Source organism: Protomyctophum bolini (genome assembly GCF_963924005.1).
Source record: "Protomyctophum bolini genome assembly, chromosome: 17".
NCBI classification, from domain to species: Eukaryota; Metazoa; Chordata; class Actinopteri; order Myctophiformes; family Myctophidae; genus Protomyctophum; species Protomyctophum bolini.
This window is the reverse complement of record NC_137878.1, coordinates 18,609,094-18,629,193: the sequence shown is the minus strand read 5'-3', so window position 1 is coordinate 18,629,193 and position 20,100 is coordinate 18,609,094. Positions and strand designations below refer to the sequence as shown.

Genomic DNA, 20,100 nt, shown 5'->3' with positions numbered 1-20,100 from the left:
TAACTATGATGCTTTCATTATAAAACTTGATTTTATTAATCCTCATCATCATCCCAGATTTAAACCAATCCAATGAAATTAATTTATCAATTCAATCAAGTTCTCAATACCGGTGATTCCTTTTTTTAAGTGTTCAAATCGTTGGATACATAATCTTTTGAACACTTTGATCATTTCCAATTAACATGATTGGCTTTAGTGAAATGTAACTGTAGTTTGTCTGTGATCTTAAGAAGTTAAATGGCGTCATGTGTGGTGATAAATCATGTAGCAAATCTCTCTTCCTAAACAAGACACATTTTGGACGTTGTTTTGCTTTTCCCCCTTATACTCCAAGAGAAAAGAAACAAAATAACATCCAGATCTTGTCTCTAAGGTTTAGAGTGAAGGGCTTAGCTGAGTGCTTAGTATCTTTTCTTTATTGGTATCTTTGGTGCTGTAGCGATTTAAATTGTGTGTGTGTCTGTGTATATCTATGCATGCATACACTATTCATGTGTGTGTGGATAGCATCCAAGTTCAATTACATGACTCTTAGACTGTGTTTGTGTCTGTGTATGTGTTTTCATCCATGTTGCTCCCCAGGCTTATGAAGTCTCGTTTGGAAAAGGAGGAATTTGAGGGGGAGCTGAAGGATCTTCAAGACTCACTTTTGGCAATGAAGAAACAAATGCCAGGCTTTGACGATGAGCACTCTTATGCAGAGGTAATTCGCCCCCGTGCCAGGGTGCATGGATTAAAGCTGTTATGTGGGACAAATTATGTAGGTTTATCTTCTTGTGTGTGTGTGTGTGTGTGTGTGTGTGTGTGTGTGTAATATTTGCTACTATGCACACTCATTAATTATTTATATCTTAATTTAACATAAATCTCTATGGTCTTTATTTTGACTGAAAGCTTCTTTACAATTATAATGTATCTTAATATGCGTGGACCAGAAAAATCCTCACAAAGATATCAGTACACACACACACACACACACACACACACACACACACACACACACGCACACTATTGCTTTGCATGTGCTCTGCGTGTTTCTCTCTCTTTTTCATCCTTCTGCACACACACACACACACACACACACACACACACACACACACACACACACACACACATACACACATCCCTCCCCTCATGAGCATTATTCATCTTTGATCACTTAAATCTCAAGGACCTCCGACGTTGCCATGATGATCTGAAGAGGGCACGCTCGGAGCTCGACCATCAAAACGCTGAGTTGGACAAGAAGAGTGAAGAGATGGAGGCCCTGAGGAGAGCTGGCGAGGAGAGAGAGGCTGAGCTGAAGGCTGAGATGGACAGGGTGAAGGACCAAGCCAAGAAAGACGAGGAAGAGATGGAGAAAGCAGTGGAGAAGATGAAGGAGGTGAAGTGTTCTAGATTCATACAAATGTTTGGTTAAGGCCTGCAACAAATAGATTAAACACTCGATTATTCACAACAGTGTTGTGCAGAAATAGTGAGAATAGCTTTTCACCAATATCATGCCCAAAATAGGGATTAATTATTGATCTTTTTATTTTATAAAATGATCGATTATTTTATAATTTTATCATCCATTAAATCGATTAGTTCGATTAACTGTTGCACCCCTACTTTGATTAAAAAATATATGTACTGAACTGTGTAAAAGTAATAACCCTCCCAGTATCAAGTTATTGATTGTTAGACACAATCCGTGTCTCAATTTGTCTTGAGGCATAAAAGTCTTTAGCATTTTCATGTTTTGAATGTTCATTAATGTTCATTGTCCCGTCCAAATAAACAAATAAAGTAAAGTCTATAAGAGCTTCAGAGGTTTGACATGAATTCACATGGTCATTCAGCTTCATGGAACAAGCTAAACCAGATCACATAAAACATGTGTGTCAGGGCCGTTATGAGGCAGTCCTGTTGGCTATTATATCATTGCAATGTCCACAAAAATGTTATTGCATTCATGAGGTCAGTCTGTTTCACGGAAACAGTCAGCTGTTCCTAAGGGTTGAAGCTGTGGGTGTATTAGAATTTCATTTTTAAATTTAGCCCCCCATGTCTCAAGCTCTATTTCTATGTCTATAGTCAGTGAAGAACGCAGCTGACCAGGGGACACACCAGGAGCTTCAGGAAGCAAACGCTCGTCTCAGGGAGAGACTGGCCCGCATGGTACTACACAACCACCACAATATCCACATGCATTATGAACATAGTATTACACACAAGCACATATGTATGGTACAAAGGAACAGCCTTGACCCACACAACACTCCCACATATGATTTCCAGTGAAAGGATATAAAAATAAAAACCCAGAGTTGGATGTGGTAAATTAGCCCACAATATTCCATTAATTTCAGTATATTCTAGAAGTACTTATTGGCACCTTCATTATTTTGTCAAAGTTACATAATCATATTGTATTAAAGCATTTAATACTTGATATACGAACATAATTCAAGCGTCCATGTGTTCCTTAACTGTGCAATGATGTTTAGCAATCAGTTATTCAGAAACATTGACTAAATTATTCAGGTAAATTCAGTTTGTTTGTTGTTTTAATGACACGGTCAAAAATGTAAACGAACACAAATAAAAAATTCTCCCTCACTCTACAATTTACTTTGAATATATAATTCATAATAATAAAATAATTATCATTAACCCATTTTGGGCGGGAACCCCTTTTGGTGTTAATATTATGCTATGCTTTATCTATTTTTTTTAAATCGTGAAAATATTTATTTCACATGCATGTGTTCCTGCCCTCCAGAGGGTTCACTCCAGTGCGCCCCTGGCCTCGGACAGCGAGGAGGCCCTGGAGGACGAGAACCGCTCCCTGAAGTCCCAGCTGGAGGAGGCCAGGAGAGGAGCGTCCCGCCTGGGGAAGGAGAGGGACGAGCTGGGCCGGAGGCTGGAGGAGCGGGACGTGGAGAGGGACGCGCTGAGGAGGGGCAAGAATGACCTGGAGGAGCAGAAGAGACTCCTGGACCGGGCCCTGGACAAGATCAACAAGGAGGTGAGTGTCCACGGGTGGGCCACGTTGTGTGTGGTGTAGGCGTGGGCGTACTGTCGATAATTTGCATGTGTTTAAGCCTTATTTATACTTCATTGTGTGCCAGTGTCTCTCTCAGAGCTTTTCATTTTTATTTTCTACTGACTAAAACTTTTTTGCACCAAGGGCTACACGCATGTAGTCAATATTTCAATAACCTGCCAATATGTAGGCCAGGCCTATTGATTTTTTATTTTACTCTATTTATACTTGCATAATGGTTATTCTTTATTAATGTTACCTAACCTTTTCATTTTCTTTCATTGTTTCTATATTCTTATGACTGTATTTTGAAATAACAAATCAATGTACCTTGGTATGAAAGTACCTTCTCCACAAAGTTTGTTGGTTGGGAAGTAATATTTACCCCGAATGGCCGGGGTTCCTGCCTTGAAAGGTAAACACCATAAAAGGGGTTCCCGTCCTAAAGCTTTTTCTTTTCTACTGACTAAACAAAGCTAGGTTGGTGTGTGATAGAAGACCTTGGGATGACAACAAAGAAAGACAGAACTGTTTTCACTTCACTAACAATGATATCACTATTTATTTTAAGGCCCTTGCACCTAACGTTGTTAATCGGATGACCATACGAAAAGCACCAGATGTTCTTTTAGTTAATAATGAATCACAAGACAGTGTGTGGGAGTTCTTTACTTGCGCAAGCAGAGCGCGCAAGTAATAATTTCGCCCGGTCTCTTCAACGTGACAGCCGTCAACCATTTGATGGGTATGCAAAAAAAACAGCAAATCTGTGCCTGGTTTGCTGGGACCAGACTACACAAATGACCATATGTCTTACGTCATCATTTAGAGCTAGTCATACGTATACTATACACATAATCAGTAAAAATAAAATAGCAAATTGTGCCTGATCTGCTGGGACCAGAGTACGTGGTGTGTATATGTATGACTAGCTCTCAATGATGACGTAAGAAAAATTGTCATTTGTGTAATCTGGTCCCAGCAAACCAGGCACAGATTTGCTGTTTTTCTTGCATAACCATCAAATGGTTGACGGCTGTCACGTTTTGGCACAAAGTAACCACAGTATACTGCTAATTAAATTACAACTACATACTCTATATAGTATATAATCATACGTATACTGTATACATAATCAGTAAAAATAAAATAGCAAATTGTGCCTGATCTGCTGGGACCAGAGTACGTGGTGTGTATATGTATGACTAGCTCTCAATGATGACGTAAGAAATATGGTCATTTGTGTAATCTGGTCCCAGCAAACCAGGCACAGATTTGCTGTTTTTTTTGCATACGCATTCAATTGCGCACTAGTAGCAAATAGTTACACCTAATGATTATACATTTCAAACGTTCCTTCACAGAGATACTGAGATGTGACAGTTTACAGCGGTCGAAAGTACTTGCGTGCTCTGCTTGCGCACTAGTTGGCCATTTATGTCCTACTAGTGTGCAACAAGCAAGTATGCACTCGGCAGAGTGCAGTTCTAGTTGTTTCTGGTTTCTATTGAATAAAACCTTTGTTAACTATTATCACTTTGTCATGAAAGGGCACTTCATTAGGCACAAAATCTGAACCAGGATTACATCAGAAATAATTCTCTTTGACTTTTCCTCCACCTTGTCTAGATGGAGCTCATGATGGCAGAGTCCCGTCAGTCGGTGGTGACTCTGCAGACCCAGCTGGATGAGTACCGGGAGCGCTCCAGGAAGGACCTGATGGACGCTCAGCGCAATAGCAAGGACAGGCTGGCTGAGCTGCAGCGGGCCCAGGGCAGCCTCAAAACACTACAGGAAGAGGTAAGGACAGGCTGGCTGAGCTGCAGCGGGCCCAGGGCAGCCTCAAAACACTACAGGAAGAGGTAAGGACAGGCTGGCTGAGCTGCAGCGGGCCCAGGGCAGCCTCAAAACACTACAGGAAGAGGTAAGGACAGGCTGGCTGAGCTGCAGCGGGCCCAGGGCAGCCTCAAAACACTACAGGAAGAGGTAAGGACAGGCTGGCTGAGCTGCAGCGGGCCCAGGGCAGCCTCAAAACACTGCAGGAAGAGGTAAGGACAGGCTGGCTGAGCTGCAGCGGGCCCAGGGCAGCCTCAAAACGCTACAGGAAGAGGTAAGGACAGGCTGGCTGAGCTGCAGCGGGCCCAGGGCAGCCTCAAAACGCTACAGGAAGAGGTAAGGACAGGCTGGCTGAGCTGCAGCGGGCCCAGGGCAGCCTCAAAACGCTACAGGAAGAGGTAAGGACAGGCTGGCTGAGCTGCAGCGGGCCCAGGGCAGCCTCAAAACACTACAGGAAGAGGTAAGGACAGGCTGGCTGAGCTGCAGCGGGCCCAGGGCAGCCTCAAAACACTACAGGAAGAGGTAAGGACAGGCTGGCTGAGCTGCAGCGGGCCCAGGGCAGCCTCAAAACACTACAGGAAGAGGTAAGGACAGGCTGGCTGAGCTGCAGCGGGCCCAGGGCAGCCTCAAAACACTGCAGGAAGAGGTAAGGACAGGCTGGCTGAGCTGCAGCGGGCCCAGGGCAGCCTCAAAACGCTACAGGAAGAGGTAAGGACAGGCTGGCTGAGCTGCAGCGGGCCCAGGGCAGCCTCAAAACGCTACAGGAAGAGGTAAGGACAGGCTGGCTGAGCTGCAGCGGGCCCAGGGCAGCCTCAAAACACTGCAGGAAGAGGTAAGGACAGGCTGGCTGAGCTGCAGCGGGCCCAGGGCAGCCTCAAAACACTACAGGAAGAGGTAAGGACAGGCTGGCTGAGCTGCAGCGGGCCCAGGGCAGCCTCAAAACACTACAGGAAGAGGTAAGGACAGGCTGGCTGAGCTGCAGTGGGCCCAGGGCAGCCTCAAAACACTACAGGAAGAGGTAAGGACAGGCTGGCTGAGCTGCAGCGGGCCCAGGGCAGCCTCAAAACGCTACAGGAAGAGGTAAGGACAGGCTGGCTGAGCTGCAGCGGGCCCAGGGCAGCCTCAAAACGCTACAGGAAGAGGTAAGGACAGGCTGGCTGAGCTGCAGCGGGCCCAGGGCAGCCTCAAAACACTACAGGAAGAGGTAAGGACAGGCTGGCTGAGCTGCAGCGGCCCCAGGGCAGCCTCAAAACACTACAGGAAGAGGTAAGGACAGGCTGGCTGAGCTGCAGCGGGCCCAGGGCAGCCTCAAAACACTGCAGGAAGAGGTATATGGAACACTACACATAAAGCAGTGGTTCTCAAACTTTTTCATGTCAAGAACCCCCATATTGATTTGTTAGCCCGTGGACCCCTATTTGAAAGAAATATGCCAGGGACACCCATAAGAGAATACTTTTATGGCTCTAGCAGTGATTATCAACCATTTTAATTTCAAGGACCCCCAGTTTGACATGCATTGGTCTACGGGCCTAACCTGACGCTGCCAGATGAGGGCGGTATTGGGGAAACATATTCCCCAACACAACACTCATCTGGGATCTCTGACGGAGTTGAGCCCTGAGTCAGATCTGCTTCGTACCGAACCAATCAGCGTGAGCTAAAGGCGGGATATGTGCAAAAGCGGATGTGACGGTATATAGACACGTCGATATGATTGGTTGTGTTTGCACGCCCACACGGTGATAGACAGACGCTCCCATCCAATCATCTACCATGTATCTTGAAAAAAAGGAACAGCCCCGTCATCGAATTTGCTTCCGCGATCCCAGATCCAAATAAGCTGTGAAACAAATTTGTGTAGCAAGCTTTTTGGATCTGGCAGCGTCAGGTTACTACGGGCCCCCATTTAATGGCATTTCTATCTCTGGGACCCCAATTTATATTGTAAAATCAATGTTGAACAGGTCCATAAGGGTCCATTTGGTTCCGAACTATCAGTTAGCTAGGGACCCCCTGAAACTCTCAAGAACCCCTGGAGATCCCCGGACCCCACTTTGAAAACCAATGACATAGTCATAAAGGGCCTAAAAATAAAATTGCCTTCAAAGTGTTTTGTTCTTATTTTGATTAACTCAGGGAAGTGTAGTCCCTTTTCCAACTATGGGCAATTCCATGTCCATGCAGTGTAATCTTGATCATGTGCTGATCAAGCATAAAGGGAAACTAAACCTCCGCTCACTACCTCCCTCCCCCCTGCTGTTCAGGTTTCTCGTCTGAAGAAGGATCTACTGGTGTGTGGCGAGGAGAGAGACAGCGCCCAGCTGGAGAGAGACCTGCTCAGCAGTCGCCTCAAACATCTAGAGAGTGAGCTGGATGTGGAGAAGAACAGCCATGGTGAACGTGCCCGAGAGGTCAGGGGGTTAGAGGTGAGGGGTTAAGAAGCACTGGTGGTTGGTCGAAAGGTCACTGGGGGGGTCTAAAGATGGCGGTGAGGGTCAAACAACCGGCTGAGGTGGTGTGACTGGACCGTTTTCCGTGACGAGGTCAAGAAATCCAAAATAATTGTAAATGCACTCGAGTGGCACAGGCCAGGGAAAAGTTCCTTCCCACCACTGCAGAGATTATATTATTTGAATCCTCCGTGGTACCTCCAGCTTGGCCAGGCACACCAACAAATACAATTAGCCGTGTTCGGAGGTGGGAACCTGAGTAGGGACGGCAATCAATCTCTTATTGCACTAGCGATTCGCACAGGTTGGTCTGGAGCCAAGGGCGCCTGTTCAGCAGGGAGAGGAACTAGGACGGAATCCGGGATAGTGTGTTCCTCTACACACACACCCATTACGTCTTGCCCACAAGGTGTAGAGATCTGCAGGGGTTTGCAGTGCCTGGCCTAGCAAGTGTGGGGGGGGGGGAAATGGGAATTGGCAAAACGACAAAATTGGAAAAAGAAATGAAAGGCTCTGTAGTGAGACTACAGTTATTTTGGTTGACTTGACCTTGTCATAGAGTGTGTGGGTGTGGGTGTGGGTGTGCATATTTTTTATTAATGCACATTTCTTTGTGTGTTTCTCAGGATAAAATTAAGACTCTGGAGATTGAGTTGGACGAGGAACGGAGCAGTGTGGAGCTTTTGAATGACCGCATTGCACGGAGCAGAGAACAGGTACAGTACTGGAAAAATCCCCTGTGAACATGGAAATAATTTGAATATGAACCATGCATGCAAAGACACTGGGACAAAAAAGATTTCCATATAGATTGCCGTGTTCAGCACAGCCCTGTGGTCTACATGTTATGCTCATTATATTCCGTCTCCATTGCTCATTCTTTCACAGATTGACCAGTTGCGAGCAGACCTGTTGCAGGAACGATCTGCAAGACATGACCTGGAGATGGACAAGAGCTCACTGGAGAGACAGGTACTGACCACACACTATACAACGTTTATAACTAGACAGGTACTGACCACACACTATACAACGTTTATAACTAGACATGTACTGACCACACACTATACAACGTTTATAACTAGACAGGTACTGACCACACACTATACAACGTTTATATCTCGGCACATGAGTAGCATTGTGGCAAGTATCACACAACATACAGTATGTCTTCTATTTTACTTATCGGCTATTTGCTATTTTCGTTGAACGAAGAAAAAGTGGTTTATGGTTAATTTACCTGATCTTCATTGTTTCCCCTCACAGGTGAAGGAGCTGAAATGTCGTGTGGCAGACATGGAAGGCCAGAGCAGGCCCTCTACCGGTATAGCTCTGCTGGAGAACAAAGTACAGGAGCTAGAGGAGAGGCTACACAGCGAGGAGAGGTAGTTTTCCCACAAACACATACACACACAACATGGAGGAGTGTGATCAACAAATTAAATTATAGGTGTATAGAGAGCTACAGGAATTACGTGATCTTTTTTGTAGGCAAACTCAGAAGTTACTCCCCCGCAGATTTACTATGGCATTTATGCATTGGGTTTCAGATACATTTACAACCTTCACCCTATAGTAATAGTATTTTTATTAGTATTTATCTTAAAGTGATGTGTGGCATCCATATTTGCTCTGCCAGAGAGAAGACCAGTATCCAGGCGTCTCACAGACGGACAGAGAGGAAACTGAAGGATGTAAATGCAACTCTGGACCAGGAGAGGAGCCAACATGCTGAGCAGAGAGACCAGGTAGACTTACTGCATATTGTAACTGGTATAATGCTGACCACAGACAGCTCAAATAGTGTTCATTTTAGTTTGGGCTATGAACCGCATGGAATGCCTTGGTTTACTTTCTGGCACTCACGTTATTATCAAACAATGCCCATTTGATACTCCAACCAGTTAGGATAAATTGAGTTATTTGCCCATGTATCCTGCTGAAGTTTTATTTTTCTTGGGAGATATTTCCATGTCCGATTGAGGGTCGAAGGGTCTTTGTTTCGGTAACTTGTCATGTAAAGATACCTTGTGGAGATTTTGTTCACTGTATTTGATCCAACCTAACCATTAGGAGCAGTGGGCAGGAGTGCTAGGGAAACAGTTAGAATAGACGTTCAGCCTGGGGGGATTAAACATTTAGAAAATAGTTAGAATAGCCGATCAACATAGACATGTTGTGAGCTTGTAGATAGGGTATTTGATTATTTTTTTTAATAGTACAAAATGCCATACAAGTTGAGGCATAAGGAATAAGGTGGTGTGCAATATGGGGCCCTCAAGGACACTCCTGGGCCAGTGCTGCCAGTACATGGCATTAAATGTGGGCATGTAAAGCCCTTTAAGACTAACAGTGATTAAAGGCTATACAAATTAACCTGACTGGCTAATATTAGCTGTACACTCTATGTCCAAACTTAACCTCACTTGGTCACCAGAACTTTCCCTAACCTCCTATCCCCTTTCTGCTGCCCTGCCATTTTACTCTCTTCCATGACGTTTAACCTTTCTGACTCCCATAAGCTTCTGTATGCCCCTGTAACCTCTCCTGGTCTCCACCCTTCTCTGTAAACTCCTTCCGTCTTCCTCTTTCACACATAACCCACCCTCCTGTAACTCTGTGCCTGTCCCTGTATCCACCTCATTCCTTCCATGACCTTCCTATCCTCTTCCAAACCTCCTGCAATGTCCTTATGGGAGAGGTTGGTCGTTGGCTGCAAACGGACAGCCACTGGGTGGCACTCTGGAGCAGCAACTGTAATGAATCGGGCTGAGTGACTGGCTTCCAAAGTCAGACAGTCAAGTAGCTGAGTTGTTTACACAGGTGTTTGCTGCGACAACAAGTAACCACCACACTGCTGCAACCCGCTGCACCCTTACCTCTTGCATCCTGTTGTTCCCCCGCCAACCTTCTCTCTTATCCAAATTATATATATTTCATCTCCAACCCTGCGCCTCTCCCTTCCGCTGCCATGGGCCGTATTCCCACGGTGGCCATTTTGCTCTTACATAATACCCAGGAGTGGAACCCCCAGCAAAACGTCTCCCGTGTGAATATGGTCAGTTTCTATCACTCCAACATCCTACCTTCTCCCTCTGGCTCTCTGCCCCCCATTCTCTCCAAAACCATTTGTTCTAGCTCTGCCCCCCGTACTGTCCTTCCCTCTGTTTCTCTCCTCTTTCGTCTCTCTTTTTCTCCCTCCATTGTACTGTCCTTTTTCTAAAGCCTCCACTCAGAGTCCTCTCCCAACCTCCTGCATCGTCCCGTAACCTTCCTGCATCTCCCTCGTTCACTCCCCTCTAACCACCCCTCTGTTCCCAGCTGTCCCTGCGTGTGAAGGCTCTGAAGCGACAGGTGGACGAGAGTGAGGGGGAGGTGGAGCGCCTGGAGGGAGTCCGCCGCAAAGTCCTACGGGACCTGGAGGAGCAGCAGGAGCTCCAGGAAGCCCTGCAGGCCAAAGTCACAGCGCTGGAGTCTGAGATGAAGTAGGACCACATGCACACAATACAGGAACTCGTCTGAGATGAAGTAGGACCACATGCACACAATACAGGAACTCAGTCTGAGATGAAGTAGGACCACACACAATACAGGAACTCAGTCTGAGATGAAGTAGGACCACACACACAATACAGGAACTCAGTCTGAGATGAAGTAGGACCACACACACAATACAGGAACTCAGTCTGAGATGAAGTAGGACCACACACAATACAGGAACTCAGTCTGAGATGAAGTAGGACCACACACAATACAGGAACTCAGTCTGAGATGAAGTAGGACCACACACACACAATACAGGAACTCAGTCTGAGATGAAGTAGGACCACACACACAATACAGGAACTCAGTCTGAGATGAAGTAGGACCACACACAATACAGGAACTCAGTCTGAGATGAAGTAGGACCACACACACAATACAGGAACTCAGTCTGAGATGAAGTAGGACCACATACACAATATAGGAACTCAGTCTGAGATGAAGTAGGACCACATACACAATATAGGAACTCAGTCGCACATGTCCAAGATTCGCCCCTATCGCAAATATAATAATTGTTAAAATAATCATGAACATAAAATGTATAGTATATTACACATCACATTGAAAATTCATGTTCATTATATTGTGGAATTAGACGCTGTATATGATTTTAAAATTGACTTCAGAATATGATATGCTTGTTTTAAGCATGCCTTTACATACACTTATATATGGTACATACTGGTAGGCCTATTAGGGACCAATGTTGTACTTTCCACCAGGTGGCAGCACCCTTCAATTGCGTGCTTGCTCAATGTCATGCAATATACCACAAAGACATTGAAACTCCTCGGGCAAAGTGTTCACATGTAAACATCTGTTATTGGAAACTGGTTTGCCTAGCTATTCAGCAGCCAGCAACACATAAAAGTAGGCAAATTTCTGTAACCAGAGATGGTGTTGCAATTTTAAACCTCTGCCCCTGGAACAACACGTATGTATGTTGGCCTAGAATCAATGCACACCAAAGTTCTCCTCTTCTGGACCATTCTGGCCGTCCAGCAGGACTTTGTACTCACTACTTTCTATTATGGGGGAACAAAATAAGCACTCCCTGTAGGGGAACTAACGCTGAATTCACAATCTGTCGTCCGACAGATCCGTATAAATCGGGCTTAACAGTTGGTGAATGAGAGAATGTGTGCAGTACGGTTGTACAACCTCTCCTTTACGTTTGACTGTCTCAGGCGGAAGGGGCAGCAGACACGTCGCTCTGTGCTGGGCTCCTCCAACCTGAGCTCGGAGGATGAGGACGGCTTCTACGACGGCAACAGCATCACCTCCATCCTCAACGAGAGCCATCTTCAGACCACCAACTGCTAGACTTTTAGTTGTGACGTCACGCCCGGGAAATTGATGTCACATGAGTGTGTTGGAGGTGCAAACAAAGGTGCTTCGTGCATGGCGGGGAAACTTGAAAAAGGAATATTTGGACATCCCGTCTTCATTTTTCTTGTTGCAGGAGCTGAGGTCCCTTCACTACCATACATAACCATAGTTTTACACTTGGACATAAAAGTATATCAATTTATTTGATCCGTCTCATAAACTGCAAACAATACATGCTGACACATGTACTGTTTGCACCTCCAAGACAATGGTTGACTTGGCCACACCCCAAAATACCTGCATGTGTGTAGAGAGGATATGGTGGGGGAAGACAGCATGAAGTCATGTAAATAGTAAAAAGATAACATATAAGAATAAATAGAGAATGTTCTAATGACAATATTTCAGTGAAAAAGTTGCATATTCTACAAATATTTTCATAGAGAGGTACTCAGGGCTTGAAAAACTAAGTTGTATGGAAAACTAAGTTGCCAAGCACTACATAATTGCCTTGTAGTTTATAGAGCTGCAGTTATAATCAGATATTGCTCAGAATGTGACAGATTGCCAGGAAAATGAGATTCCATCTTGGTACCTTGTGCTGTTATTATGTCATACATTTTAAATGAAGTCTTTGTTTGTTTGGGTTTAGTTGAGACATAACAAGAACAGAAAAACAGAGCATTGTTCTACTCTATATGCATCAGCTTGACTTAAACTCTCGAAAGACATTTCCAGCTGTATGCACTTGCTCATGAAAACTATGGTGCAGACATAAATGCACATGGTTCTTCGGTTAACGCTGTAATCATTTTTTTCCCCGTTTGATTTATGCACGGTTTTCCAATATTTGTGCAGTTTTAAAACAAAAAGAATTGTAGGTATGTCTGGATGCATTACCCGTATTATTGCTCTTTGTTCTACAGTATGTGCTTGTGTTAGCCTGGGTGTGAAAGGTTGCATATCGTAACTGTCTGGAGGGAACTTTGTATGTCCTTGTCCAATGCTGTTACTCTTCAGGAAATTGAAAAAAAGAGAACCTGTGCTGTCATAGGAATAGTCCGGCAGTCGAGGTGGACGGGTGGGAAATTTAGTATAGTCTTTTTTTATTGTCTATATACATATATTCATGAATCCACTTGCTGACCGGCTGTCGGTATTGGGCAATTTTTTATAGGGGTTTCTCCTACCATTAACATCCTATGGCAGGCAAAAATGTGGCATGTAACATGTCAAACTAGGGTGTTTTCATGATTCTGAATCCATTCCAAGCATTAGTTTTGCACAAAATACACTCCTTGGGCTAAAAACAGCCATAGCCACTTGCCCAAAATGTGCTGACCTCATCACATTTGTCATGACGTCTATTGCCATTTTTTTTGTGCAAAACTAATGCTTGGAATGGATTCAGAATCATGAAACCCCCCTATTTTGACATGTCACATGCTACTTAAAGCAAAAGGAAAGTTTGACATTTTTGACAATTTTGCCTGCCATAGGAAGTTAATGAAAAAAGAATTGCCCAATACTAACAGCCGGCCAGCAAGTGGATTCATGTATAGACCATATTTTAAGCCAGTTAAAAAGACTATACCAAATTTCCCACTTTAAACAAATGAAGCCTGTCAGCTGCCGGACTAGAAGTATAAAATAGGGCATTCATTTATGAAACATGGAAATATGAAATATGGGGATGCAACCTTTCTGCCCGAGCGTGACAATATGTCACTGTCATTTGCTGTTTTGTTACAGTACCTTGTTGATGGTTTTAATTTTGTTGATGAAAAATGATGTCAAAGAATTTGTTTGTTTTTACCTTCTGCTGTGACAATGATGACAGGCCATAGAACTGAGCCTATACTGTATTTTTGCACATCTGTAGCCATGCACACCTGCTATCCAAGACAATCGGATATAATAGTAGCACCATGTACAGTACCTTCAAAAGTGAATAATCACATTTTTATATACAGCCATATTTCTCATGGTCCCCTATATGTCTTCTTATTTATATTACGGTAGTTTGAGTGCACGTTGTCACTGAAATGCCTTAAAATTGATGTTCTAGTCACTGCTGGTGTTATCTTGTATGCTGCTGTAATTAATTAAATGGTATTCCATGTGCTTGCTAGTGCTTGATCCTATTCAACAAATGATTACCTTAGTTTTTTAGACTAAGTGTTTTGCATTCTTTGTTGCACCCACCTTCTAATGAATGTGATGATTTGTAGGTGAATTTTGACAATACATTTAAGCCAATGCTTGAGGATACTATGAAGTTAGAATTTGACGTGGATATTTCAAATAAATGTAGGACTCTGTGTATTATGAAAGATGCATGCTGAATTCTTGTAATGTTGTTTTTTCTATTTTGCATATTCAGTTAATACGCTGTTGTGACATCTCATATTTAATTGTATTATGATAATGTCAGTTAGTTTATTGAAATTTGTTCTGTTATTCTGCCTGGTCTGTTCTGCTGAGTGGGCATTAATGGAGCCAACAGCACCTGCATTCTTCTTCACTTAATTAAAGTGTTAGTGTTTCTAACTTTTTTTTAACTTCCTTTTATTTTACAAAATATTGTAACCTTGTTTAGAGACGTTTTATAGAGATATTATATGGGGCAAGCCGGTGAATCACTAAGTAAGAACTCATGAATATGAATTCGGCTATATTCCTTCTTGTATGTGACCCAAGTCTCCCCTTAATCCAGAGAAAATAATATCCACACTAGAGAAGTTTCTTATGAACTTGTTTTCTTTGAGTAAAGAGACTCCGGGGAGTGGCTCCCCGGATGTTGAGTTAGTGGCAGGCCTTACTGGAGCCTATACAATATTACAAGCACTGCTGGGCGACAAACCCACATAAACAATGTACGATTTTGGCATTTAGCAGACGCACAACACCGGTTTTGGCGGGACGTTCCCCTTACTCAGTTCTCACCCTTATGACTTTGTCGGGTGAGCGAGTACTGAAGACAAGTCTAGCTATAGGCTTTGTCGTAGACTCTACGACAAATGTAAAAGGTAAAACCTTTCTCTATGACGTAGAGAAAGGTTTTTAACCTAATCTTGAATGTGCAGAGCGTGTCAGCCCCACGGCCGGGAGAAGGTTCCACAGCTGAGGTGCCTGGGACCTAAACGCCCTGCCTCCTATTGTAACTTTTGATATTTTTGGGACAGTAAGCATTATTGCATACTGTGAACGCACTGGTGTTCTATTTGGTTTGTAGGGATCGATGAGTTCTTTGAGATATTGTGGCGCCTGGCCATTGAGAGCTTTGTAGGTGAGGAGAAGAATTTTGAACTCTATTCTGTATTTAACCGGGAGCAGCCAGTGTAGGCCAGTGAAGGAGTGATATGGTCTCTTCTTCTGGTACCTGTCAGCACATGCGCCGCAGTGTATTAACTGTTCACTTACAAAATAGCTCCGCAAGGCCCATGGAAGCCATATAGCATACCGTATACTCTGCCCTGGGTGGTGCCAGCGTCCTTGCAAATACTGTGACATTGCAACATGCCTGTGTTCCTTTTCATATACCTCTTACTCTGGGAGTGGTGCTTGTTTAGTGGCATGTACTTTAAACATTGTTTATCATTACAAAATACCCATTAAATCACCTCTCCTGTCTGTGTCACCCTATGAAATCCGCATGCCTTTAAGTTGTGAAAGAGTCATGGAGAAACAGCATTAGGATGCATACAGGAAAAAGGCAAAAGGAAGATAGTTCCTAATGTTTCTGAGACTGTGTCACACTGTCACCAGTATTGTATTACTTTATTGATTATTGTACATTCAAGGACTACATATGCTAAAGAGTTGCAATTTCTTTTGTATACTGTCCTTATTTTACACCAGACGTGGCATTAGAGTTCTGAAATTTGTACAAAGCTAAGAAATTATTTTACAACAGAAAGCACTGATGAACCTCGTACTTAATGACAGTCATTATGGTGAACCATAATGACTGAGAATGACTAGGTCTAGCCTACTCTATGAATGGACCATTACTATTACTATTATTTTAGCTGAGAAAATCCATAACCTGGTGAATCTACCTCGACATTATCATTTGTAGCCACTGCTTACTTATAGCAGCCAGGGGTTTACAACTGATTAAGAACCAGGGACCACCACCCTGACTGAGAATCAACCTTGGGACCACTGTTGTGTTGGGAGGGGGGATATGGGCGTGGTATGGGAGTAAATCAACATTCCAATGGTTCCATATTAAACTTATGTTGCAACAGTTGCTGTTCATTGCAACTTATTTACGAATATGAGCGAGCAGACACATGCGATTGATTATGGGCACATTTCCTTATAATGGTGACTCAACCAGACAAGCTGGTACTACAGTTTCCCTTGAGATAGTTAATCCCTTTTCTTGTAGTCCGACTTCCCAGTAACTGACTGACTACATTGTCATGTGTCAGTCTCAGTCACCATCATCACCAGGTAATTTACTGCATTGTTTCTCAACTAGTGGTTTGATGAAATGAAATACAAATCGTCACTTTCCTACTTGACTAAATCCATGGTCAGGGTCTATGGAGTATGGACCACCAGTTGAAAACCTATGACATGACATGAGGACTTTCAGACCATGAGGACATGACAAAGCTTTAAGCAGCTTGGTCATGATGACAGGTGTGAGTGCACAAGTGTGGTAGTCATTCACAGTCAGATAATACATGTTCAGTGCTCAACTTGCTATTTCTTTTTGTCAGTAGCCTACCTCTCACCAACCCCTGGCTGACTGTATTCTGCAAAATTGGAAAGAGCTATACCTAACATAACCTAACAAGGGACCTTTGCTAAATAACAGCATTTGTGTCCTTTACTGCATCCTTGAATCTGTTTTATGCACACATTTCTCTGAAGCCAAACAAATGTAAGACATGTGAGAAAAATAATGGTAGCTCTTTATAATCCAACTTGTCGTCATCATTATAATTGGTGTTTATCAAAAGAACTGGGTGTGCATCAATGTGCTTTAAGATGATCTAATGGTTTTCCAAAACATACACAATGTAGCCAGGCTACACGCACTGTTCATCACTCTTAAACTTATCCCTGTCTTTAACTTGCAAGAAGTGTCAATTAAACAACTGCACAACTTAGCATTGGTTGGTTGTACATAAATAATGATGTCAAAAAAGAGGGTTGGTCGGATGGTGATTGTATTGCCAGACATTAACACATGACATTGAACACATGCTGAAATAAATCATGACACTGACAGTATTGTCGGAGGTGATTATTATTGAAGTCAGGACTGACAAGTAAACAATAGATAAGTATTGGTCCAGACAAGGTCGCCATGAATTTAGATATACAGTATCGTGTTTACTTAGGGTTGGGCTTTATAGCATGAACTGCTTTTGAATTTGTGTCATTCTTACCCTTACCATTGGAGTAATTGCACTGTGGGGTGACAGGTGCAAAAAGGAAAGGCTTAATAGCATCATTGTATGTTACATAATACTGTACATTCCTTATGATGGATGTTTTTATTCAAAGCATCTTACATGCATTGTGTATGTGTGACTGCTATATTGTAAATGGTAACGAATGAAAGGTAATTTATGTTATGAACATTCCAGGAACCCTAGACTGACATTGACCCTTAAAGATGGAGTGCCGTGATTTCTTTCACCCCTAAAACATGATCATCAGGTACCAGGAGAAAAATGTTTTTCAAAATAGGGTACAGAAAGTGTTAAAGGTTTTTTTTATGTGGCCACACCAACCAGTTCATTAAGTATGCCCGGTGTGCCTGGTGGGTGGTGATGGGTGGTGATCCACCTGAACTGAAGCCGCACCCGCAGCTGTTGTTGTATGCCTGTATGCCTGTTGTATTGTGTCATTATCATGTCACGTTTCTATGTCTCATATCTTGTTGTCACGTACTATATAAGAGGGGAACTGTTTTGTTATAAGTTGTCCATGTACAGTACACAATACATATATTATCAAGTACATTGTATCTCAAGTTCAAGTACACAGACTTAGGTGTACTGTACATGGACAACTTATAACATAACATCATCAACATTGGCCCTCACCTGGGGGTGATTGGGGGAATTCTATATAAGGCAGAGGAAACTCCAGCGAGTAGCTGCTCTAGGTTGGGTTCATGCCTTTATTTTTGAGCCTATGTCCAGCTTTTAGTGTGCGTGTAAACACAAACTTTGTCCTGACACAAACTAAATGCCATTGATAATGAATGGCCAAACATTCATCTATCTTCTCGTCGTCCAGCTTTTAGCTGGACATAGGATGTGATTAGCCAGAATGAGATGATGTATGATGATAAGAGCGCACGCGGGGCAAGATATACGTTGTAGAGTGCATTGCTGGAATTTGGCTGAAGTAGTGGGGTTTCCAGACCCCCAGGGGGCCAGGCCGGTTCCGGTATGCCGCCCTGCATCCAAAACGGTTGAGAAATGACAGAGTTACCATGTGGCGGTCCCTCTACTGTACCCTCTCTACTGTACTGTACTATACTGTCACTGTAATGTACTGGCACCCCCGAAATACCATACAGTTAATACGTGTGTGTTTGTGTGTGCGTTAGGTTTCGCACAGGTGGTGAAAAACAACATACCCAGACACCCACCCAGCCACCCAGCCAGCCAGCCGGCCAGCCACCCAGTACCCACACACATAGCTCCGTAAGGGAGTGGTTGCACCACTCAAAAGAGTGCCCCTCACTTCACACGGGTGTGATTTTATTGGTTATACATTCACACATGCATGCGCACACCAAACTCCACTCATCCATGCACTGCAGGCACTACTGATACCTGCCATTAATCCAGTTACACATCATTGTTGTTGTTTGTGTTCATTATTGTTTACTTTAGGGCATTTGAGTTTAAATTACCTTTATTGCATTTACCGACTCCCTCTTTGTCACATTCATCACCTGGTTTGTGACACATACTGCATGTGATTTAATTGCAATGTGGTCAGTAGAGCACTTGCCCTTCGAGGACAAAGCCATTAGGTTCGATCCCGGGCATTGCCAACTCAGTGTATGTGTAGCACGACTTTGGTGTGGCAACTTGCAAGTACTGGGATTGGTAAGTACTGGGACTGGGACCTGATGTTAGTGTTGCGCTCCACCTCAGCAATCCATCTCCTAGGGGTCTAATGCATTGCGAAACAGGGATAGACTACCACACTCTGGCTCTCTATCAACTGTAATAACCTTTTTATGGCCAATTTAAGCATATGATGCATGGTATGCATGATATGCAATAGTAGCCTACAATCATTGTGCTATGTGAAAACTCACTCAACATTCATAGATTTCTGCCAAGAGGTTTAGTGGCTTATCAAATGTATGACAGCAGCCATTATACCTATACAGACTTGACCTGGACATGGGTATAGGAGAAATAGGAGAAATCTCGTAGAACTGGAGTCTTTGTTCGTTGTAAACTAAAACAGACAAAGAGCCTGAGGCGAATAATTATTTGCCTCTTTGTCTTTTTTCTTTTTTCAGTATGCATGTTAACATACATACTGAACATACCATGGATATGTGATACATATGGGATCAATCTGTAGAAGATAAGGCAGGATATATGAGTAGCCTATACCCTACATACTACAAGACAGATTGGTTCAATGTTCACAGTTCTAGTGAACTGAAGGGGTCAACAATGACTCTGAGATAAAGGAGGCCAATTAAACATTTTATTTGGCGTTATATAAAATTAAACATTAAACTAGAGGGCGGGGCGAGACTACTATACCATCCGTAACTGTGTAGAACTTTAATATTTTCCAGCCTTGTAGCCTAGCTACTTTTGTGTGTGTGTGTGTGTGTGTGTGTGTGTGTGTGTATGTGCGCGCGCGCGCGCGTGTGTGTGTGTGTGTGTGTGTGTG

General features: G+C 43.4%; 1 protein-coding gene across 1 annotated transcript in view; it reads left to right on the top strand.

The window, feature by feature from the left end:
• cgnb (cingulin b) overlaps positions 1 to 14,748 on the top strand; it is a 31,766-nt gene extending 17,018 nt beyond the window's left edge. Inside the window, 13 exon segments of the mRNA XM_080787726.1 lie at positions 586 to 706; positions 1,175 to 1,387; positions 2,083 to 2,166; positions 2,771 to 3,016; positions 4,664 to 4,782; positions 6,023 to 6,074; positions 7,138 to 7,299; positions 7,950 to 8,039; positions 8,212 to 8,295; positions 8,590 to 8,708; positions 8,963 to 9,071; positions 10,645 to 10,808; positions 12,057 to 14,748. Coding sequence (XP_080643852.1) covers positions 586 to 706; positions 1,175 to 1,387; positions 2,083 to 2,166; positions 2,771 to 3,016; positions 4,664 to 4,782; positions 6,023 to 6,074; positions 7,138 to 7,299; positions 7,950 to 8,039; positions 8,212 to 8,295; positions 8,590 to 8,708; positions 8,963 to 9,071; positions 10,645 to 10,808; positions 12,057 to 12,192 — 1,699 coding nt within the window. The 3' untranslated portion in view covers positions 12,193 to 14,748.
• The last annotated feature ends 5,352 nt before the right edge of the window (positions 14,749 to 20,100 follow it).